At 45.6% G+C, this 25,122-nt stretch overlaps 1 protein-coding gene across 2 annotated transcripts in view; it reads right to left on the reverse strand.

Annotated features, from left to right (window-relative positions):
- The window catches only part of LOC115196175 (guanine nucleotide-binding protein subunit alpha-11), a 34,748-nt gene that overhangs the window by 7,573 nt on the left and 2,053 nt on the right, over positions 1 to 25,122 (reverse strand). The window contains exons 2-4 of one of the 2 annotated variants that reach the window (XM_029756806.1): positions 5,942 to 6,126; positions 5,603 to 5,757; positions 2,575 to 2,703 (exon numbers count right to left, since the gene is read on the reverse strand). In XM_029756806.1, the coding sequence (XP_029612666.1) occupies positions 2,575 to 2,703; positions 5,603 to 5,757; positions 5,942 to 6,126 (469 nt within the window). Of the gene's footprint in view, positions 1 to 1,893; positions 2,023 to 2,574; positions 2,704 to 5,602; positions 5,758 to 5,941; positions 6,127 to 25,122 lie in introns of both variants that reach the window. The other variant, XM_029756805.1, reaches the window with a different exon arrangement.

Below are 25,122 nucleotides of genomic sequence, written 5' to 3' on the forward strand. Positions count from 1 at the left end.
ATTACATAATTGAGTTTGTAGACCTATGTTATAGGCAGTTTATAACTGTATCTATGCATAAAGTGTTACCCAGTGAATGGATCATCAGTAAAGAGTGAGCAGTGCCCATCACCATTCTCAAGTTGCCCCTAACCTCAGATCTAGGATCTGATAACCTTACCCCAATTCCAAACATTAACCATAAGGGGATGAAGGTATATCAGATCCTGGATCAGTGGATGGAGGAAAATTCTACCTAGTCCACCCAGTGGCAAGATGGGAGGGCAAAAAAAGCAAACCAGCTCTCCCACTGTTCCCTAGTGTGTGTGTGTGTGTGTGTGTGTGTGTGTGTGTGTGTGTGTGTGTGTGTGTGTGTGTGTGTGTGTGTGTGTCCGTGTCCCTGAAGCATTAGCCAAGCGCAATTGTGCAACCCTGGTGGAGGTGTGACAAAAAGAGGAGAACGGGAGAGAAGGTAGAGAAGGTAGAGAGAGGACTAGGAACAGAGAAAGAGGAGCAGATGAAGACTGAGGAAGGGATGAGAATAAAAAAGGGAAGAAGATACAGAAGGCACCTCTGATGGCGGGATTCCTTTGCTGGGTGAACGACAGGAGTGTGTCCTCCGAGTAGTTCTGACTGGAGTGTGTGTGTGTGAGAGTGTGGGCATGTCAAGGTTTCTTCCTTCCGTTTCTCTTTGCCACTGTCCTCCTAGGAATGTCTTTTAGGTTTTGTTAAGCGTTCTTCTGTGTTAAACGATTCAAGTAGAAGTAAAGGTAAGTCATGTAAAATGTTAGTCTGTCTGATAAAGTTACATTATGTACCAGGAACTGATTCAGACTAGGTGAGACTTGTTCTAAGTCAGCGATATTAATCGATCATTAACATCCAGGGAAAAGGCAACAAGCAGTACGGTGGTCTTTGAAGCCTAGATTTGCATAGTCCCGTCTTTGAATTAAACAGATTGTTTTTTTTTTACAGAAGTGGAAGTATGTGATTTAATTTGTGATGAAACGCCCTCCTGCTGTAGCATGGGGTACTGCAGTCCACAGAGACCAAGAGCCAATCAGAGCCCTGCAGGACCCCAGGCCCGAAATAACATCCTTCACTGGGAGAGAGAGAGAGGACGACCTCCTTTCCTCTGCCAGGATGAACAGAGGGGAGGAGAGGAGAAAGAGGGTGACCCATTTTAAAAAGACGGGCGCCAGAATGTAGGACTTTGGACTCACGAGGATGTGTGTGTGTGTGTGTGTGTGTGTGTGTGTGTGTGTGTGTGTGTGTGTGTGTGTGTGTGTGTGTGTGTGTGTGTGGGGGGGGGAGAGATCGGGCCGTAATGGTGGAGATCAAGCCTACAATAAAACACAGCTCTGTCCACTGCTGATCGAAGAGTTCAATGATAGTTATGGAACAACCAGAATGTATGACATGTGAGATGAACGAACACGTCGGTATGCCCTGTCCAAATACATGCTTCCTTCCTTAATTTAAAGTAACCACTAATTCATGACATGACTGAATTGGTGAAAGCTTAAAGTGGGACCCTAACTTTCACCTATGCTCTCATGCCAAAGCGGTGATTACTTTGAGAAAAGGAGGATGCATTATAAGAAGTAATGGAGCAGGGCCTTGGGATGATTGGTTAACATGGTTAACATGACTGCACAAGGGCACTGATGCTAGCATCCCCTTCCCGAATGATGCATTTGCTAGGCCAATGTTAGCACCTTAGCCTCCTCTACTTGAATAGGATGCTTTTTCTAAGCTGACGTTAGTTGCGCCACCTGACTGATGCTTTTGCTAGGCTCATGTTGGCACGTTAGCCTCTACTTGAATATGATGCTTTTTCTAGGCTAATGTTAGCAACTCCACCTGACTGTGATGCATTTGCTAGGCTAAAGTTAGCACGCTAGCATTGTCTACCTGAAAATGATGCTTGACAAGTCGAAGGGGTACTCTATGATGCCGGTGGTGGGGATTCGCACCCTCAGAACATCTTGCTGTGTGGGCAGATAGTTGTTGTCTGAGATACGGTCCAGATCAGTTAGATAGCTACACACAGAGGGAGAAAGAGAGAGAGACAGAAAGAGACAGACCACAGTCATATAAAGCACGGTAGACAGTAAGCATTACCGCCACACACCCCTACCAATCCAGAGAAGGTGGATCAGTCCAGTGTGGAAGGCTTGGACGACCGTACCAAGTCTAGGAGAACAGTGGTGTTGGTCCGTATTAGGCTTCCACCACCACCCCGAGCCCCATACACAGACCCGCTCACCCCCCAAAGCAACTCTGAGAATGGCCGGTTCAGGTCTTTACCTTCACAATAAAAGACCTTGAGGCTTTCGTTTAGTTGTAGCCATTTTTGCATCAAGCTAACAAGCCATTTTGATGCTATTTCACATCATTTCTAGTTTGGGGTTCTGCAACGATCATAACAGTTGGGTTGTCCTGAATGGGCCCAGTCTCAGAGAGGTGCTATGTGGGGACCTGGGTGTGTGTGTGTGTGTCAGTGTGTTGCAGGACAGTGACATAGTGAGGACGTCGGTGGCAGCAGCAGAGGCAGAGAAGGAGCAGTCCCTCGCTGCAGTACCGTGACGGTACCTGAAGATGCAGTTCTCCAGGTCAAACGGGTACTCTATGATTCCCGTGGTGGGGACCCGGACACGAAGCACATCCTGCTGAGTAGGAACATATCCCTCCGCGGTGACGCGGTCTATATCACTAAGGTAACTGCAGATACACACAGACACACAGTCTATCACTAAAGTAACTGGATGGCTGCACATACGCACTAACATGCTGACCAGACTGCTCGTGTGTGTGTGCCATCGCGCGCATGTTGATTTTGTCCACCCACACCAGACGCGATCAGGACACGCAGGTTGAAAAATCAAAACGAACTCTGAACCAACTACATTAATTTGGGGACAGGTCGAAAAGCATCATATAACGTTGGGTTGTTATTTTACCTGAAATGCACAAGGTTCTCTACTCCGACAATGAATCCACAGATAAAAGGGTAAACTGAGTTTGTTTCTAGTAATCTCTCCTCCTTCAGGCTTCTTCTCTGACTTCATATGGCGGTTGGCAACCAACTTTAAGGTGCATTACCACCACCAACTGGACTGTGGACCTCAGTTCATCTTTCAATCACCCACGTGGGTATATAATCCTAAAAACCAATGAGGAGCTGGGAGAGGCGGGACTTGCAGCTCGTCAAGCGTCACAAATAGAACCAAGTTCTATATTAGAGCCTGGCTACGGAGACGCTCGTTGACGTGCGCAAGCAGTGTGGGTGCAATGATAACATGTCTGTGTACATTTATTTTGCAACGCTTACGACGTGAGCACTGTGGTCAGCATGTAATTCTCACACACACACACACACACACACACACACACACACACACACACACACACACACACACACACACACACACACAAAAGACTGATTAGCTGTAATACAACAGGGTTTTGACAGGGGGCAGCATTGGGAGCGATTCTTCAGCCCTGGTCCTGGAGATGCCCTGGGTGTGCAGGCGTTCGTTCCAGCCCAGTCCAACTCAAAAACACCCAATTCAGCTTATCAAGGTCCTGATGTCCAATTAGCCGGGTGTCAGCAGAGATGGTGTCCTCTCATAACGTTAACAGGCAATCAACCAGGAATCAAAGATCAACATTACACACACACACACACACACACACACACACACACAATTCACTTTATCCTAAGGTTTGATTTGACTTAAATGTCAGCAATAGATTGTGTAAATGGTAAATGCGTGTGTGGTAGTCATATTATTGAAGAATAAGTACTGGAGATTTATTCCCAGCACCTCTTAGAAGGCAAAGCAATGGTGTATGTTCAACATAAGCTTTCAATTAGCTGAGTGTGAGGGGTGGAAAGAGGAGTACGTGAACTGTGGTGTGTGTGTGTGTGTGTGTGTGTACAGTGCATTCAGACCTCTTATTTTTTCCACATTTTGTTAAGTTACAGCCTTATTCTAAAATGGATAACAAACAAAAAAAATCCTCAATCAATCTACACATAACACCCCATTTGACAAAGCAAAAACAGGCTTCTCAAAAACAGAAATAACTTATTTACAGACCCTTTGCTATGAGACTCACAATTGAGCCCAGGAATGTATCAAGGCACAGATTTGGGGAAGGGTAAAAAAAAAATGTCTGCAGCATTGAAGGTCCAAGAACACAGTGGCCTCCATCATTCTTAAATGGAAGAAGACTCTTCCTAGAGCTGGCTGTCCGGCCAAACTGAGCAATCGGGGGAGAAGGGCCTTGGTCAGGGAGATGACCAAGAACCCAATGGTCACTCTAACAGAGCTCCAGAGTTCCTCTGTGGAGAAGGACAACCATCTCTGCAGCACTCCACCAACCAGGCCTTTATGGTAAAGTGGCCAAACGGAAGTAAAAAGCCACATGACAGCCCGCTTGGAGTTTGCCAAAAGGCACCTAAAGGACTCTCAGACCATGACAAACAAGATTCTCTGGTCTAATGAAACCAAAATTGAACTCTTTGGCCTATATGCCAAGCTTCATGTCTGGAGGAAACCAGGCACAGCTCATCACCTGGCCAATACCATCCCTACGGTGAAGTATGGTGGTGGCAGCATCATGCTGTGGGGATGTTTTTATGCGGCAGGGACTAGGAGACTAGTAAGGATCAAGGGAAAGATGAACGGAGCAAAGTACAGAGAGTTCCTTGATGAAAACCTGATCCAGACAGCTCAGGACCTCAGACTGGGGAGAAGGTTGATCTTCCAACAGGACAACGACCCTAAGCACACAGCCAAGACAATGCAGGAGTGGCTTCGGGACAAATCTCAATGTCCTTGAGTGGCCCAGCCAGAGCCCGGACTTGAACCGGATCGAACATCTCTGGAGAGACCTGAAAATAGCTGTGCCGCAACTCTCCCCATCCAACCTAACAGAGCTTGAGAGGATCTGCTGAGAAGAATGGGAGAAACTCCCCAAATACAAGTACGCCAAGCTTGTAGCGTAATACCCAAGAAAACTTGAAGCTGTAATCACTGCGTCAACAAAGTATTGAGTAAAGGGTATTAATACTTATGTAAAATGTGATAGTTTTTTATTTTTTATAAATGAGCAAAAAATTCTAAACTTGTTTTTGCTTTGTCATTTTCGGTAATTGTGTGTAGATTGAACATCTCTGGAGAGACCTGAAAATAGCTGTGCAGCAACACTCCCCATCCAACCTGACAGAGCGTGAGAGGATCTGCAGAAAAGAACGGGAGAAACTCCCCAAATACAGCTATAAATTAGCATTTTAAAATAAGGCTGTAACGTAACTAAAACGTGGAAAAAGTGAAGGGGTCTGAATACTTTCCAAATGCACTGTGTGTGTGTGTGTGTGTGTGTGTGTGTGTGAGACAGTCAGTATCTCACTTTATTTCTAGCCATCAGCTCTCCAGAGTTGGGGCAACCAGTCGAGAGGCACCAGAGTGAACCACACACACACACACACACACACCAAAACCCACACGCAAATGCCTTAACCCCAACACACACACACACACACACGTACGCTCACATCCACCCCTCCCCCACCCGAACAACCTCTCACACACAGAGACACACCAGGACATACTATTTAGTGGAGTCTGATAGCTGGTATTCCCTGCGTCTGTCGTAGGCCTCCTGTATCCCAGGGTCGGCCCACAGGGTCTTGATGGCGCTGATGTAGGGCTGGTCGAAGCCACAGATCTTCTCTATGTCCACCTCCTTCACTAACATGGCATTAGACTGGGGAGGGAGGGGGGAGACAGACAGAGAGACAGAGAGAGACAGAGAGAGGAGGGAAGAGTGAGTGCATTGGAACTATATTGTGTTTGTGTGAGTGAGTGGCCGTAGATGTGTTCTGACCAAGCTAATTCTGGTTGTGTGTGTGGAAGGCGGTGGTTTTTATGGTTGTGTTAGTACATCCTACCCGGTTCTGTTCGTATTTGAAGGGGATCTTGAGGTTCTCTGTGGCTTTGATCATAGACTGCATGGAGGTGAAGATGTTCTGGTACACCAGCCTGATGAAACCCCTCTTGTCCTCCTCTGTGTAGCCCGCCCCGTGGATGATCCTCATCTGCTTGATGAATGTACTCTTCCCACTCTCTCCTGTACCTGGACACACACACAGAACACCTACTGTTAGCACCACTCTCTCCTGTACCTGGACACACACACACAGAACACCCACTGTTAGCACCACTCTCTCCTGTACCTGGACACACACACACACACACAGAACACCTACTGTTAGCACCACTCTCTCCTGTACCTGGACACACACACACACAGAAGACCTACTGTTAGCACCACTCTCTCCTGTACCTGGACACACACACACACACACACACACACACACACACAGAACACCTACTGTTAGCACCACTCTCTCCTGTACCTGGACACACACACAGAACACCTACTGTTAGCACCACTCTCTCCTGTACCTGGACACACACACACAGAACACCTACTGTTAGCACCACTCTCTCCTGTACCTGGACACACACACACACACACACACAGAACACCTACTGTTAGCACCACTCTCTCCTGTACCTGGACACACACAGAACACCTACTGTTAGCACCACTCTCTCCTGTACCTGGACACACACCTACAGTGAGCTCCAGAAGTATGTTTTGACTCTGTACTCCAGCACTTTGGATTTGAAATGAAACAATGACCACTAGGTTAAAGTGCAGACTCAACTTTATTTGAGGGTATATTCATCCACATTGTGTGAACGGTTTAGAAATTACAACTATTTTTGTAGATACCCCCCTCTCCATTTTAGTGGACCAAAAGTATTGGAAGAAATTCATTTGTGTATTAAAGTAGTCAACATTTTTGCATTTGGTCCCATATCCTTAGCACGCAATGATTACATGAAGCTTGTAACTACAAATTTGTTTGATGCATTTGCTGTTTGTTTTGGTTGTGTTTCAGATTATTTACCATTCATTTTTATTGGTCACAATAGAAATTAATTTCTTACACTTTTACATTAAATGTGGATGCTTGTAATGGTGAGAGGTTAGCATGTCTTGGGGGTATGATATTTGTGCATCTAACTTTCACTCATCATTATTCACGATTCATCCAGGACGATCCGTAACCATGGTAGCATCCACTTCAAATGTTTAGAAACATTCTATTCTTATTTACAATAAAAGTGACTCCAAAATGGCTACACATTATTTACCATTCATTCCTATTGGGCACAAAATAATCCGAAACACAACCAAAACAAACAGCAAATGCATCCGACACCCTGTGCTGTGCAACAGGTGCGCTAATTTAGCGGGATATGTGTGTAAATGCTATTCATAAAATTACATTTTTAAAAAAGTGTGTAAATTGTGTTAAACCTTCAATACATCACTGGGAAGCATAGTATACAGAGCCAGACAGAGTGATACGGAGAGCGGGGGAGAGCGAGCGAGACGGAGAGCGGGGGAGAGCGAGCGAGACGGAGAGCGGGGGAGAGCGAGCGAGACGGAGAGCGGGGGAGAGCGAGCGAGACGGAGAGCGGGGGAGAGCGAGCGAGACGGAGAGCGGGGGAGAGCGAGCGAGACGGAGAGCGGGGGAGAGCGAGCGAGACGGAGAGCGGGGGAGACGGAGAGCGGGGGAGAGCGAGCGAGATGGAGAGCGAGCGAAACGGAGAGCGAGCAAGCGAGACGGAGAGCGGGGGAGAGCGAGAAAGCGAGGGAGGGAGTTGTGTTGTGAGTGCCAGAGTGAAGGGGAATCCAGTGAGATCCGTTTCAACAGTGTCGTTCTTTAACACAAACAGCGTCGACAACAGCAGACAGCTTCTAACAGAAGGAACCAGATGTTTGTCAGATCTACACAGCCATGTCCTCCTCAGACCGACACCCCCACCAGAACCACCCAGAGCTCCATTCAACCCAGCCTGCACTGCAGTATCCAGTCGCACACTGGCTCTTTTCACCCCCATGGTCAACTACAAACCATAGGACGGTTTGGGGTTACTATGAAATCCTACTACTGTACGACCACCAGTTAGACTCCCCTCACAGTTTCCACAAAGTAGTGCTTGCTCACTCCCACCTCGTGAATTTAAAATCATTGGCTTGGTGTAGGTATGGGCTACAGCTAGTTTCCACTGCCTAAACATTCCTTCTTTCACCAGTCCTTTCTTTTCCAATCCAGGAAGAGGAATGAATGAGTGCACGCTCCCGTGAGAAGAGAAAGAATCGTAAACAGAGGAATGGGTTCAAATGAGGCTCTATCCAACCAATGACATGCACTGAACAAAAAAACTAAAACGCAACATGTAAAGTGTTGGTCCCATGTTTCATGAGCTGAAATAATAGATCCCAGAAATGTTCCATACGCACAAAAACTCTCGCTCAAATTATGTGCACAAATTTGTTTCCATCCCTGTTAGTGAGCATTTCTCCTTTGCCAAAATAATCCATCCATCTGACAGCTGTGGCATATCAGGAAGCCGATTAAACAGCACGATCATTCCACAGGTGCACCTTTTGCTGGGGACAATAAAAAGGCCAATCTATAATGTGCAGTTGTGTCACAACACAATGCCACAGATGTCTCAGGTTGATGGAGTGTGCAATTGGCATACTGACTGCAGGAATGTCCACCAGAGCTGTTGTCAGAGAATTGAATGTTGATTTCTCTACCAACGTCATTTTAGAGAATGCATTTTAAATCGATGGCAATTTGAATGCACAAAAACACAGTGAAGAGATCCTGAGGACTATTGTGAGGCCAATTTTTTTTAAGGTATCTGTGACCAGTCTTGAAATCCATAGATTAGGGCCTATTTTATTTATTTTAATTGACTGATTTCCTCATATAAACTAACTCAGTACAAATCAATGAAATTATTGCAAGATAAGTTTATATTTTTGTTTTCCGTATATAATCCAGAGGAGGCAGGGGATTGGTTCAAACAAAACTGTCACGACTTGACTGCCAGAAGTAGAACCTTGTCTTTCCAGTAGAAATCTGGGACCCTGCCATACCCTCATCTCCTTTTGCTAATACAAGCCTCTCCAGGGCTCAGCCAGACACCATGTCTTACAAAACAGTACTGAGAACAGATCTAATTGATTACGCTAAACTGTTTATGCTCTCAGATATGTCAAAGGTTCTTTGTCCCAATATTACAGCCATCTGAGAGAGAGGGGGGGGGAGTTATGGAAGACGATACCCAGCCATATCATTGGGTGAGATTAAACAACTTAAGCCACTTGCCTTTTAAAGGAGGGGTGTTCCTTACAGGCCTACAGGTCCACAGTACTGCTGCTTCTCTGTTCTCCCTGGTAATTAACTGATTGATTTATGGCACCAATTGTCATCACCTGGGTGGTGTCTCGTACGAACGAGACGGAAAGAAACGGCGAGGTACTATCTGAACTTGTCCGATCAGAAATTAATTTTCTGAAGCAGTGGTTTTATGAGAACTCAAAAACACACACATTTGGCAAAGTAACCGTTTTAGCTGGATTTACAACACCTCACTGGCTAAACCCTCACTAGCCAAGGGGGCTGCTGGTAACCCATATTTCTCAGCCTCTCTGCACAGAAATACACATATACCCTGAGGCAGGCTAACACCAGGCTACTGCCACGTCAATCCCTAAACACAGACCTGCTATATCTGCAAACTGAAAGAGATGGAGAAAGAGATGGAGAGAAAGAAACACCACCACCTACATTCAAGGTTTTTGAAGAGCAGCCATATTTCGGTTGCCATGGCAACCCTCTTCTCTCCTCCTGCATTTTGTTTTCTCTTTCTTTCCTAGCGGATAGTAAATATAACTATGCCTCCGGCTCTCTCTCCATCTCTCTCTGCTGCTATGTAGAAGGGCCCTGCTCCTCTCTTCAGTCTGTTAGATACAATACTGAGGAGGAGGATGAAGCTGTTTGTAGACAACTGTTGCGCAACCGTTGTGCTGCTGCCATGTTGTGTTGCTACCGTGTTGTTGTCATGCGGCGTTGCTACCATGCTGTGTTGTCATGTGTAGCTGTCATGCTATGGCGTTGTCTTTGGTCTCTATGTAGTGTTGTCTCGTCGTGATGTGTGTTTTGTCCTATATTTTTAATCCCAGCCCCCGTCGCCGCAGGAGGCCATCATTGTAAATAAGAATTTGTTCTTAACGGACTTGTCTAGTTAAAAACAGGTTAAATAAAAAATATATACAGTACCAGTCAAAAGTTTGGACACGCCTACTAATTTAAGGGTTTTACTTTATTTCTACATTGTATAATAGTAGTGAAGACATCAAAACTATGAAATAACACATATGGAATCATGTAGTAACCAAAAAAAGTGTTAAAATCAAAATATAATTTAGATTCTTCAAAGTAGCCACCCTTTGTCTTGATGACAACTTTGCACACTCTTGACATTCTCTCAACCAGCTTCATGAGGAATGCTATTCCAACAGTCTTGAGTTCCCACATAAGCTGAGCACTTGTTGGCTGCTTTTCCTTCACTCTGCGCCCCTACTCATCCCAAACCATCTCAATTGGGTTGAGGTCGGGTGATTGTGGAGGACAGGTAATCTGATGCAGCACTCCATCCCTCTCCTTCTTGATCAAATAGCCCTTACAGAGCCAGGATGTGTGTGTTGGGACATTGTCCTGTTGAAAAACAAATGATAGTCCCACTAAGCGCAAACTAGATGGGATGGCGTATCGCTGCAGGACACTGTGGTAGAAATGCTGATTAAGTGTGCCTTGAATTCTAAATAAGTCACTGATAGTGTCAACAGCAGAACACCCCCACACCTCCTCCTCCATTCTTCACGGTGAGAACCACACACGGAGATCATCCATTCACCTACTCTGCGTCTCACAAAGACCATTTGGACTCATCAGACCAAAAGGACAGATTTCCACCGGTCTAATGTCCATTGCTCGTGTTTCTTGGCCCAAGCAAGTCTCTTCTTATTGGTGTCCTTTAGTAGTGGTTTCTTTGCAGCAATTTGACCATGAACAGTTGATGTTGAGATGTCTGTTACTTGAACTCTGGGAAGCATTTATTTGGGCTGCAATCTGAGGTGCAGTTAACTCTAATGAACTTATCCTCTGCAGCAGAGGTAAATCTGGGTCTTCCTTTCCTGTGGCGGTCCTCATGAGAGCCAGTTTCATCATAGCGCTTGATGGTTTTTGCGACTGCACTCGAAGAAACTTCCAAAGTTCTTGAAATGTTCCCGATTGACTGACCTTCATGTCTTAAAGTAATGATGGACTGTCGTTTGTTTCTCTTTGCTTATTTGACCTGTTCTTGCCATAATATGGACTTGGTCTTTTACCAAATAGGGCTATCTTCTGTATACCACCCCTACCTTGTCACAACACAACTGATTGGCTCAAACGCATTAAGGAGGAAAGAAATTCCACAAATTAACTTTTAACAAGGCACACCTGTTAATATAATTGCATTCCAGGTGACTGCCTAATGAAGCAGGTTGAAAGAATGCAAAGCTGTCATCAAGGCAAAGTGTGGCTACTTTGAAGAATCTCAAATATATTTTGATTTGTTTAACACTTTTTTGGTTACTACATGATTCCATGTGTTATTTCATAGTTTTGACAATGTAGAAAATAGTAAAAATAAAGAAAAACCCTGGAATGAGTAGATGTGTCCAAACTTTTGACTGGTACTGTATATATAAAAGACGCTGCTGATGTAAGGTCAGTTTTGTATTTCTCCTTCACAGTATTGGGATGCCAATATAAAAGACGCTGCTGATGTAAGGTCAGTTTTGTATTTCTCCTTCACAGTATTGGGATGCAGCCCAAGGAGAGAAGAGGCTGTGTTACAGTACTGGAACACGGCCCGTGTCCTCAGTGAAAGATCAGTCTGAGGTCTGATTTATTTCTCGTGACCCTGTCATAAGATCTCTCCCTCCATCTTGCTTCTGTTCTGTCGCTTCCTCTCCTCTAGAGCACACTACCAGCCTCTGTCTCCCTCCTCTCCCCCAGCCCACTCCCGCCTCCCCTTCTCTTCACCCAGCCTCGCCCTTACTCCATCTCTCCTCTCATGCCCCTAATCTTTGTCTTCCTCCCACTCCCTGAGGCTGGAAATCCATCTCCCCCATTATCATCCACCTCCCCTTTCCCTTCGCCTCTCCCATCCCTCACTCGCTCATTCTCCTCCCTGTCAAGCATTTGGGATATTCAGAACTAGAATCTGTCCATTCTTTTTTGGTGGCGACCTAGAAAAACGGAGGTCACCTTTTAATAGACCACACCACTGGGTTTGATAACGCTTTCCTTCCCAGTCGGCAAAGAGAGAGAGAGCGAACCAGAGCAACACTTACATATACACTCACACACCTTTTACTAGCTGACACTACTTGGGTCTTTCCAGGCAGCAGCGCGAGAAAGACAGCAGCGCTTAGAAAAACGCCCACGAGGATACAGCGCAGGGTGAACCACACAGCCCACACACACACGCCTGGTAAAGAGAGGGGTGTATGTGGTATCAGATATGATGGTGGCAAGAGAGCAGAGTAATAGGGGAACCTTGCGCAAAAACCTCAGCAAAACAGAAACACACACAAACAGTACTGATTTTTAGCGGACGCTAAACACTACATTTGAAAAATTATTTGGTAAATGCACACACATGTTGAATGTGTTTGTTTAACATACAATTCCTCAGAGAAACAGAAAGCTTGAACTTGAGTAGTGTGTGAGTATATACACAGTTGAAGTCGGAAGTTTACATACACCTTAGTACATACACCTTAGCCAAATACATTTAATCTCAGTTTTTCACAATTCCTGGCATTTAATCCTAGTAAAAATTCCCTGTTTTAGGTCAGTTAGGATCACCACTTTATTTTAAGAATGTGAAATGTCAGAATAATAGTAGAGAATGATTTTTCAGCTTTTAATTCTTTCATCACATTCCCAGTGGGTCAGAAGTTTACATCACTCAATTAGTATTTGGTAGCATTGCCTTTAAATTGTTTAACTTGGGTCAAACGTTTCAGGTGGCCTTCCCCAAGCTTCCCACAATAAGTTGGGTGAATTTTGACCCATTCCTCCTGACAGAACTAGTGTAACTGAGTCAGGTTTGTAGGCCTGCTTGCTCGCACACGCATTTTCAGTTCTGCCCACAAATTTTCTATAGGACTGAGGTCAGGGCTTTGTGCTGGCCACTCCAATACCTTGACTTGGTTGTCCTTAAGCCATTTTGCCACAACTTTGGAAGTATGCTTGGGGTCATTGTCCATTTGGAAGACCCATTTGCGACCAAGCTTTAGCATCCTGACTGATGTCTTGAGATGTTGCTTCAATATATCCATATCATTTCCCTCCCTCATGATGCCATCTATTTTGGGAAGCGCACCAGTCCCTCCTGCAGCAAATCACCCCCACAACATGATGCTGCCACCCCCGTGAGTCACGGTTGGGATGGTGTTCTTCGGCTTGCAAACCTCCCCGTTTCCTCCAAACACAACAATGGTCATTATGGCCAAACAGTTCTAGTTTGTTTCATCAGATCAGAAGACATTTCTCCAAAAAGTACGATCTTTGTCCCCATGTGCAGTTGCAAACCGTAGTCTGGCTTTTTTTTATGGCGGTTTTGGAGCAGTGGCTTCTTCCTTGCTGAATGGTTTTTCAGGTTATGTCGATATAGGACTCGTTTTACTGTGGATATAGATACTTTTGTACCCGTTTCCTCCAGCATCTTCACAAGGTCCTTTGCTGTTGTTCTGGGATCGATTTACACCTTCTCACCAAAGTATGTTCATCTCTAGGAGACAGAACGCGTCTCCTTCCTGAGCTGTATGTGGTCCCGTGGTGTTTATACTTGCGTACTATTGTTTGTACAGATGAACATGGTACCTTCAGGCATTTGGAAATTGTTCCCAAGGATTGACCAGACCTGTGGAGGTCTACAATTATTTTTCTGAGGTCTTGGCTGATTTTTTTTCATTTTCCCATGATGTCAAGCAAAGAGGCACTGAGTTTGTAGGTAGGCCTTGAAATACATCCACAGGTACACATCCAATTGACTCAAATGATGTCAATTAGCCTATCAGAAGCTTCTAAAGCCATGCCATCATTTTCTGGAATTTTCCAAGCTGTTTAAAGACACAGTCCACTTAGTGTATGTAAACTTCTGACCCACTGGAATTGTGATACAGTGAATTATAAGTGAAATAACCTGCCTGTAAACGATTGTTGGAAACATTACTTGTGTCATGCACAAAGTAGATGTCCTAACCAACTTGCCAAAACTATAGTTTGTTTACAAGAAATTTGTGGAGTGGTTGAAAAATGAGTTTTAATGACTCCAACCAAAGTGTATGTAAACTTCCAACTTCAAATGTATGTTATTTCACAGTTTTGATGTCTTAATTATTATTCTACAATGTAGAAAATAGTAAAAATAAAGAAAAGCCCTTCAATGAGTAGGTGTGTCCAAACTTCAGACTGGTACTGTACATAATAAAGACACTGAAACACAACAAACCAGACCAAAGTCTGCACATGCAGACACAACCTGTAATATCTCATAATGGATTTCCTCTGCTGACAGTTTAGTGCAATTTAACTACTTTTCTAATAAGTTCAATACAAGTAAATAATTTAACTAAAATCGCTTAGTTTTTTAAATTCCGTTTCTACGTCTGGATTCTGTTTTTATAGGGCCCTACCTAGTGATTTACGTGTGTGTGTGTGTGTGTGTGTGTGTGTGTGTGTGTGTGTGTGTGTGTGTGTGTGTGTGTGTGTGTGTGTGTGTGTGTGTGTGTGTGTGTGTGTGTATGTATGTATGTATGTATATATATATATATATATATATATATATATATATATATACACACACACACACACACACACACACACACACACACAGCTCAAAAAAATAAAGGGAACACTTAAACAACACAATGTAACTCCAAGTCAATCACACTTCTGTGAAATCAAACTGTCCACTTAGGAAGCAACACTGATTGACAATAAATTTCACATGCTGTTGTGCAAATGGAATAGACAACAGGTGGAAATTATAGGCAATTAGCAAGACACCCCCAATAAAGGAGTGGTTCTGCAGGTGGTGACCACAGACCACTTCTCAGTTCCTATGCTTCCTGGCTGATGTTTTGGTCACTTTTGAATGCTGGCGGTGCTTTCACTCTAGTGGTAGCATGAGACGGCGTCTACAACCCACACAAGTGGCTCAGGTAGTGCAGCTCATCCAGGATGGCACATCAATACGAGCTGTGGCAAGAAGGTTTGCTGTGTCTGTCACCGTAGTGTCCAGAGCATGGAGGCGCTACCAGGAGACAGGCCAGTACATCAGGAGACGTGGAGGAGGCCGTAGGAGGGCAACAACCCAGCAGCAGGACTGCTACCTCCGCCTTTGTGCAAGGAGGAGCAGGAGGAGCACTGCCAGAGCCCTGCAAAATGACCTCCTGCAGGCCACAAATGTGCATGTGTCTGCTCAAACGGTCAGAAACAGACTCCATGAGGGTGGTATGAGGGCCCGACGTCCACAGGTGGGGGTTGTGCTTACAGCCCAACACCGTGCAGGACGTTTGGCATTTGCCAGAGAACACCAAGATTGGCAAATTCGCCACTAGCGCCCTGTGCTCTTCACAGATGAAAGCAGGTTTACACTGAGCACATGTGACAGAGTCTGGAGACGCCGTGGAGAACGTTCTGCTGCCTGCAACATCCTCCAGCATGACCGGTTTGGCGGTGGATCAGTCATGGTGTGGGGTGGCATTTCTTTGGGGGGCCGCACAGTCCTCCATGTGCTCGCCAGAGGTAGCCTGACTGCCATTAGGTACCGAGATGAGATCCTCAGACCCCTTGTGAGACCATATGCTGGTGCGGTTGGCCCTGGGTTCCTCCTAATGCAAGACAATGCTAGACCTCATGTGGCTGGAGTGTGTCAGCAGTTCCTGCAAGAGGAAGGCATTGATGCTATGGACTGGCCCGCCCGTTCCCCAGATCTGAATCCAATTGAGCACATCTGGGACATCATGTCTCGCTCCATCCACCAACGCCATGTTGCACCACAGACTGTCCAGGAGTTGGAGGATGCTTTAGTCCAGGTCTGGGAGGAGATCCCTCAGGAGACCATCCGCCACCTCATCAGGAGCATGCCCAGGCGTTGTAGGGAGGTCATACAGGCACGTGGAGGCCACACACACTACTGAGCCTCATCTTGACTTGTTTTAAGGACATTACATCAAAGTTGGATCAGCCTGTATTGTGGTTTTCCACTTTAATTTTGAGTGTGACTCCAAAGCCAGACCTCCATGGGTTGATAAATTGGATTTCCATTGATTATTTTTGTGTGATTTTGTTGTCAGCACATTCAACTATGTAAAGAAAAAAGTATTTAATAAGATTATTTCATTCAGATCTAGGATGTGTTATTTTACTGTTCCCTTTATTTTTTTGAGCAGTGTGTATATATATATATATATAAATAAGTGTGTTTGCAAATGCAGAGGTAGACATTTGCATTGTGGTAAAGCAGACTGCTGATAACAGGTTAGGTGCGGTTAACCAGTGGTGAACTGTGGTTGATTATCTGTGTAGTTCATTTCTGGACTTCCCCACTGTGGGATGGGAACGTGATCATAGACCGTGTCGATTCTGCCCAAGCTTCATCTACAATCCCTCACACCTAACAAAAAACACAACTATTTCTTAGTGTCTGGGGATTTTTTGATTCGTTTTTCCCCATGATGTTTTTGTTTTACCCTGAACCCGTTGTGGAAACGTGGGTGTGCGTGTACTACTTTAGAAAGGAGAAGAAATAAAGGACTATTCAGCTAATCATAGTACAGAGACATTTGGAGCGAAGAGACAGGAGCATGCCTGCTGGGCGACCCAAAGTATACGCATCTCTCTGGCAGCATTTAGGAGACACACACACACACACAGAGCAGCAGCCAAGGCAGCCCAAGGCATACAACACACACCAGCTGCCTACCAACTGAGGTTATAGAGATCCTGTGGTCAGCCCCAGGCCAGTCAATGTTACCTACGCTGCGACACCCCACTTCCCTTAGTTGGCCTACCTAAACACACACACACACACACACACACACACACACACACACCCTTATCCCCAAGCTTATGGTAAGAAGGGGGAACAAACGTATGTACCAGTGAATCAGTTCTGTTCTGACATCATCAGGGGGAACGGAGGGGATATAAAGAGACAGAAAAAAGGAATGATGAGAGAGGGGGTGCAGAGAAAGAGGGATACAGAGAGAGGGGGAGAAAGAGACACCGGGGTATAAGAACTGGAGACGTACGCCCCGTTGTTTTCGTTCGCCAATTCACAGACCGTCTATATCCGGGTTGCATCCGGTTTCTACAGACCAGCATCACGTTCACTACCACTCAGTGTGCAGAGGGAGCAGCGCGAGCAGCAACATCACGTTATCCAAAAATATGGCAGACATTGGATGAATATAAAAATGTTCATATCTTTGGCTGAGTGCTAAAATAAATTACATTTATTTTTTAATTTTCAGCCTCAGCTACAATTATTTGACTAATTCCGATTTTTATGGTACAAATGTGATGACTAAAAGGGTCTTACTAGCAGGCCTGGAATTTCTTAGGGGCAAGGCCCTTCAAGAGGAGTCCAATGTGCCAGGGCACCAAGGCCACCTGCTAGGGCACCAAGGCCACCTGCTAGGGCACCAAGGCCACCTGCTAGGGCACCAAGGCCACCTGCTAGGGCACCAAGGCCATTTGCCCTTCAAGAGGAGTCCAATGTGCCAGGGCACCAAGGCCACCTGCTAGGGCACCAAGGCCACCTGCTAGGGCACCAAGGCCATTTGCCCTTCAAGAGGAGTCCAATGTGCCAGGGCACCAAGGCCACCTGCTAGGGCACCAAGGCCACCTGCTAGGGCACCAAGGCCACCTGCTAGGGCACCAAGGCCATTTGCCCTTCAAGAGGAGCCCAATGTGCCAGGGCACCAAGGCCACCTGCTAGGGCACCAAGGCCACCTGCTAGGGCACCAAGGCCACCTGCTAGGGCACCAAGGCCACCTGCTAGGGCACCAAGGCCACCTGCTAGGGCACCAAGGCCATTTGCCCTTCAAGAGGAGCCCAATGTGCCAGGGCACCAAGGCCACCTGCCAGGGCACCAAGGCCACCTGCCAGGGCACCAAGGCCACCTGCTAGGGCACCAAGGCCATTTGCCCTTCAAGAGGAGCCCAATGTGCCAGGGCACCAAGGCCATTAACCAAAATAGTCAATTTAAATTGATTGAGATATATACATGCATACATGCATACATGCATACATACATACATACATACATACATACATACATACATACATACATACATACATACACACACACACACACACACACGCTAAACGCCAGTCGTGTTTAATAAATATAAGGTGGGATATTTATTTCCCGCACAATAGAATGTCTCAACCTTTGTACTATGGGGCATAGTACATTGACATAGGCTAGTGCTTTTGCTGTTCATTAGGCATACGCATCTTGTTGATGCGCCTCTGAATAATTTAATTAAAATCGGTTTGTTTTTTTATTCCGTTTCTACATCTGGATTCCGTTTTTATAGGGCCCTACCTGGTGATTTACATGTGTGTGCTTGCATGCGTGTAATATCACACACACACAGTTGAAGTCGGAAGTTTACATACACCTTAGCCAAATACTTTTAAACTCAGTTTTTCACAATTCCTGACATTTAATCCAAGTACAAATTCCCTGTCTTAGGTCAATTAGGATCACCACTATTTTAAGAATGTGAAATGTCAGAATAATAGTAGAGAGAATGATTTACTTCAGCTTTTATTTCTTTCACCACATTCCCAGTGGGTCAGAAGTTTACATACACTCAATTAGTATTTGGTAGCATTGATTTTAAATTGTTTAACTTGGGTCAAACGTTTCAGGTGGCCTTCCACAAGCTTCCCACAATAAGCTGGGTGAACTTTGGCCCATTCCTCCTGACAGAGCTGGTGTAACTGAGTCAGGTTTGTAGGCCTCCTTGCTCACACACACTTTTTCAGTTCTGCCCACAAATGTTCCATAGGATTGAGGTCAGAGCTTTGTGAGGGCCACTCCAATACCTTGATTTGGTTGTCCTTAAGCCATTTTGCCACAACTTTGGAAGTATTCTTGGTGTCATTGTCCACTTGGAAGACCCATGTGACCAAGCTTTAAATTCCTGACTGATGTCTTGAGATGTTGCTTCAATATATCCACATAATTTCCCTTCCTCATGATGCCATTAATTTTGTGAAGTGCACCAGTCCCTCCTGCAGCAAAGCACCCCCACAACATGATGCTGCCACCCCCGTGCTTCACGGTTGGGATGATGTTCTTCGGCTTGCAAGCCTCCCCTTTTTTCCTCCAAACATAACGATGGTCATTATGGCCAAACAGTTCTATTTTTGTTTCATCAGACCAGAGGACATTTCTCCAAAAAGTACAATCTTTGTCCCCGTGTGCAGTTCCAAACCGCGCTTCTTAACACCCGCTCGCTTAACCCTGAAGCCAGCAGCAATGTGTCGGAGGAAGCACCGCTCAACTGAGGACCGAAGTCAGACTGCAGGCGCCCAGGCCCGCCACAAGGAGTCGCTAGAGTACGATGAGCCAAGTAAAGCACCCCCCAACCCAGCCAAACCCTCCCCTAACCCAGACAATGCTGGGCAATTGTGGCCGGTTGTGACACAGCCTGGGATCGAACCCCAGGCTGTAGTGATGCCACAACACTGCGCTGTAGTGACATCGCAACACGCCTTGGGAGGCTGAATGAACATTTATAAAGGCATTCCCCAAAAAAACTTCCCAATTAAATGTTGACTGCAAAGTAGGTCTACCTGGCAGAATGATTTCATAATGATTTGTACCAATCGCGGGACATTTGTTTAGCAAACTGCCATCACATGTAGCCTACACTGTACATTGTAGCCTAGAGTAAAAAAACAACTAGCCAAACAATGGTCTCTTGATAGTTTACACAAATTAAAAGGGCAACTACACCCTCCAATGTTGCTTTTGTTCTCCTGATGTGGTTTAAGCATTGTTGTGGACATAAATACAGAAATGGAATGTTCTTTTCTATAAAAAGGTGATTTTGAGAGTGAAAACCTGAAAAAAACTAGGATACCTCAGAAGCCTGGAAAAATAAAACCGTGAGAACTGAATTTACCAAAAGATAAAACTGGATTTTATAGGACCCTACAAAGTGACTTCAAAAATCTTTAACAGTAACACCCTTTTTGAGATAAAATCTTTGCACCATTTTCCCCCTCCCTCCAAACAATCAATATAAATGAAATTGTCAAGTTAAAATGTAATTTCTTTGTGTATGGAGGATAGGTCATTAGACTATAGGCTACAGCCCACAAACGAAAGATAACATTTAAATGATGCGTGCATCATCCGCTTTCCCTGGTCAGTCTTCTTTTAATTTGGGCCAGTAGCTTTCAGTTGGCACTGGCCCGGTGTGCCACTGGCAAATGTACCTGAATGTCAAGCTCTGCAAGGGCGTGCTAATATAAAAGACGGCTAGTCATTATTAGGTTCTGTATGGAATGCAGGCACATTATGAGTCTCAGGTCATTATCACTGAGCAGTGGTGAAAAACCAGGATGACCAAATCATATGCTGGTGCCATCAACTGAAAAAGTTGGGAGCACCAGTGCCACCAGAATAAAAGTTAGTCTAGAACTCTGCCTCATAACCCCCCTACATCTCCAGAGAGAAATGCATGACCCCGTTTGGGCTGTGTGTGCGTGGTGTTCCATGAGGATTGGTGGCTGTGGGACACACACTCGATTAAAATCCTCTTCATTAACAAGGTGAGCACCTGGGAAAGTATTTATAGGTTGGCTTCTGAGTGTATGCATGTATGCATGCATGCATGTATGTATGTTCGTCAGACTGTGTACCAGCCAGCCAGTCAGTCACAGTGGGTCAGAATCATAGAAAAGGTTTGGTGAACCTGAACACCGTGTTGATGGCCTAGGAGGTGAAAAAATGGCTGCTATAAAATTATGCAATTTTTTTGTAATAGTATTTATGTAATGCAAGTCAGATCATTATCCCTAAACCTGACCCTTGGCGTGGAGGGATTTAACACACACACACACACACACACACACACACACACACACACACACACACACACACACACACACGGCTGTCAAAACTAGCTCAAGAAGCATGACAACATTCCCTTATATGACCAAAATAATGAGCGAACACCTGAGTCTTCTCTCCTCCAGGCTATTTCTGCTCTGACCGTCACCTGGGTTTAGAACTAAACCCACCATCAACCTGCCCCTGGCTAGTGAGTGACCACCCAAATCGAACTTCATCTGAGCTAGTTTCTCCTCCATTTGGAGAGTCTGAGCCCTGCTAGCCCGACATGGATACCCCTCACATTTGGAGCGAAGCAGCAGGGCAAGAAAGTGACTGAGTAGGCAGCAGTTCATTTAGCCAACAGCCCAGGTCACAGATACACAGCCCTAAGTCAGGCTACAGCAGCCACCATCCCAGCCAGACAGCCAACAAAGCTCCAAGTCATGCTGCAGCAGCCCCCAGCCCAGCCAACACAGCCCCAATTCAGGCAACAGCAGCCCCCAGCCCAGCCAAACAGCCCCAAGTCATGCTGCAGCAGCCCCCAGCCCAGCCAGCCAGCCAGCCAGCCAGTCCCTAGTCAAGCTACAGCAGCCCCCAGCCCAGCAATAGCAGCCCAACCAGCCAGTCCCAAGTCAAGCTGCAGCAGCCCCGATCCCAGCCAGCCAGCACAGCACAGCCCCAAGCCCAGCAATAGCAGCCAGCCAGCCCCAAGTCAAGCTACAGCAGCCCCCAGCCCAGCCAGCCAGCCAGCCCCAAGTCAAGCTACAGCAGCCCCCAGCCCAGCCAGCCAGCCAGCCCCAAGTCAAGCTACAGCAGCCCCCAGCCCAGCCAGCCCAGCCAGTCCCTAGTCAAGCTACAGCAGCCCCCAGCCCAGCCAGCCAGCCAGCCCCTAGTCAAGCTACAGCAGCCCCCAGCCAGCCAGTTCCTAGTCAAGCTACAGCAGCCCCCAGTCAGCCAGTTCCTAGTCAAGCTACAGCAGCCCCCAGTCAGCCAGTTCCTAGTCAAGCTACAGCAGCCACCAGCCAGTCCCTAGTCAAGCTACAGCAGCCACCAGCCGAGCCAGCCTAGAGCCCTCTATGTTTTGACCAAGTAGAGAAAAAACACCACCAGAGCTGTGGAGCATGGGGGGGGGGGGGGGGGGGTAGAGAGTGAGTGAGGTCTCCATGACCTGTCCCTTCTTCAGGCATCAAAACTCAACTCTGGTTATACAAGCACTTCATACTCCAACCAACCGAGCCATAGGAAACCCCAGTATTTGCATGTACAATCAACTCCTGATAAATGCAACAGCTTGGGAATGTGGTACTCGTAACGTCATGCATTGAACAGGAGAGTGTAGAACTATGGAGCATTTAAAAACAAGGTAATTGACCTGGAAAACCACGCATAGCCCTAGTGAGACGTGTGACTAATAGGAGTCAGTGACATATCAGTCTAAGCTTTATCCATGTTTAACAAAGCCTATTATAAACCTGGACTAGTCCTTCTTTACACCTCCTTATCCCTGCTCAGACACAAATACAGAGCCTTAGCTCACTTAGAATAGTCTGTTTACAGCATGACTGGTCACACAGAGGCACAGGCACACACTGCCTCTCACAGAAGTCCCACTGACTGACTAAAATCTAAGAATCTGATACAGGAAGTAGACTTCTCCACTGATCAGGGCTAGCCTGCTTTAGTTCCTGCATAACTAGTACTGGCTCTAGTTCCAGCCCTGGTCCTAGACTCACACAGCATTGCATCACAAGAGTAGGAATAGTCAGTAGGTATAAACAGAGATATATTGATGATGAAGTGAGCAGTCCCAACCCACACATCCATCATCTCTGTGCTCCACTCTGAAGCAGTAGAATTGAGAAATGGAAGTGGGGAACAGTAATCCAACTGAGCCTACTGGATACAGATAGTGTGTGTGTGTACACACACCAAAAATAGAAATTCTTGCATGTTGCGTTTTATAAGATTTTACTGAGTTACTGTTCAAAGAAAATCAATCAATGGAAATAAATTAATTAGGCCCTAATCTATGGAATTCACATGACTGTGAATACAGATATGCATCTGTTGGTCACAGATACCTTAAAAAAATCTCCTTCACATAGAGTTGATCAGGCTGTTGATTGTGGCCTGTGGAATGTTGTTCCACTCTTCAATGGCTGTGTGAAGTTGTTGGATATTGGTGGGAACTGGAACACGCTGTCGTACACGCCGGTCCAGAGCATCCCAAACATGCTCAATGGGTGACATGTTTGGGGAGTATGCAGGCCATGGAAGAACTGGGACATTTTCAGCTTCCAGGAATTGTGTATAGATCCTTGCAACATTGGGCCATGCATTATCATGCTGAAACATAAGGTGATAGCACCAGATGAATGGCATGACAATGGGCCTCAGGATCTCGTCATTGTATCTCTGTGCAATCAAATTGCCATTGCTTAAATGCAATTGTGTTCGTTGTCCATAGCTTATGCCTGCCTATACCATAACACCACTGCTACCATGGAGCACTCTGACATTGACATCAGCAAACCGCTCGCCCACACTACACAATATACCACTGTCTGCATATCTGCCCGGTACAATTGAAACCGGGATTCATCCATGAAGAGCACACTTCTCCAGCGTACCAGTGGCCATCAAATGTGAGAATTTGCCCACTGAAGTCAGTTACGATGCCGATGCCGAACTGCAGTTAGGTCAAGACCCTGGTGAGGACGACGAGAACCCAGATGAGCTTCCCTGAGATGGTTTCTGACAGTTTGTGCAGAAATTCTTTGGTTGTGCAAACCCAGTTTCATCAGCTGTCCAAGTGGCTGAAGAAGCCGGATGTGGAGGTCCTCGGCTTGCGTGGTTACACGTGGTCTGCGGTTGTGAGGCCGGTTGGATGTAATGCCAAACTCTCTAAAAGGACATTGGAGGCAGCTTATGGTATAAAAATGAACAATAAATTCTGTGGCAATAGCTCTGGTGGATATTCCTTCAGTCAGCATGCCAACTGCACGCTCCCTCAAAACTTGAGACATCTGTGGCATTGTGTTGTGTGACAAAACTGCACATCTTAGTGGCCTTTTATTGCCCCCAGCACAAGGTGCACCTGTGTAATGGTCATGCTGTTTAATTAGATTCTTGATATGCCACACCTGTCAGGTGGATGGATTATCTTGGCAAAAGGAGACAGTCACTAACAGAGATTTAAACAAATTTGTGCACAGAATGCGAAAAATAAGCTTTTTGTGCGTATGAAACATTTCGGAGATCTTTTATTTCAGCTCATGAAACCAACACTTTACATGTTGCGTTAATATTTTTGTTCAGTGTGACAGATATATATATTTTTTCTTTCTTCATGACCTAGGCCTAATATGCTCCCCACAGGTTCAAGTCAAGAATACAATACAGTAGGATAGAATGTGATAAAATAGAAAAAAATGACTAAATAGCCTACAATAGAATAGTGTGTCTCTGTGTGGTTTGGCCTACTTCTCAGAACTGAGCCAGGGTCCACAGGGAAACGACTGGAGAGAGGGGCAATCACACGTGTCAGACAACCTGGGATATATTTTGTAAGTGTGAAACGAGAGCAAACGTTTCTGAGAGGTAGTCTACTACACGAAATAAACTTGTCCAATAGAAACACAATGTAATTTTTTAATGTCTAGAAGAATGGTAGATGCTGGCAATCTAAGGCCAGTTATTTTTATCCTGTGGCTAAGGTTAGGATTTAGGAATGCCAAACTGATCCAAGAGACCTGTGTCTTAGGACAACTTCTACTGCCAGGAGATTTAAAAGAGTTACTGCTGATTTTGCCTCCATGCTCTTCGTTGTGGGGGTCTGTAAAAGCACAGAGACACATACACACACACACACACACACACACACACACCTATCTTCATGCTTCTGACTGATGTTGAGAAGCTGCACCCAATGTTTCATATATACATTTAATTCAGAGAGCACACCAGAACTCTTTCCCATATAGAGCCTAGG

This window comes from Salmo trutta, chromosome 6 (genome assembly GCF_901001165.1).
Source record: "Salmo trutta chromosome 6, fSalTru1.1, whole genome shotgun sequence".
Lineage (NCBI taxonomy): Eukaryota > Metazoa > Chordata > Actinopteri > Salmoniformes > Salmonidae > Salmo > Salmo trutta.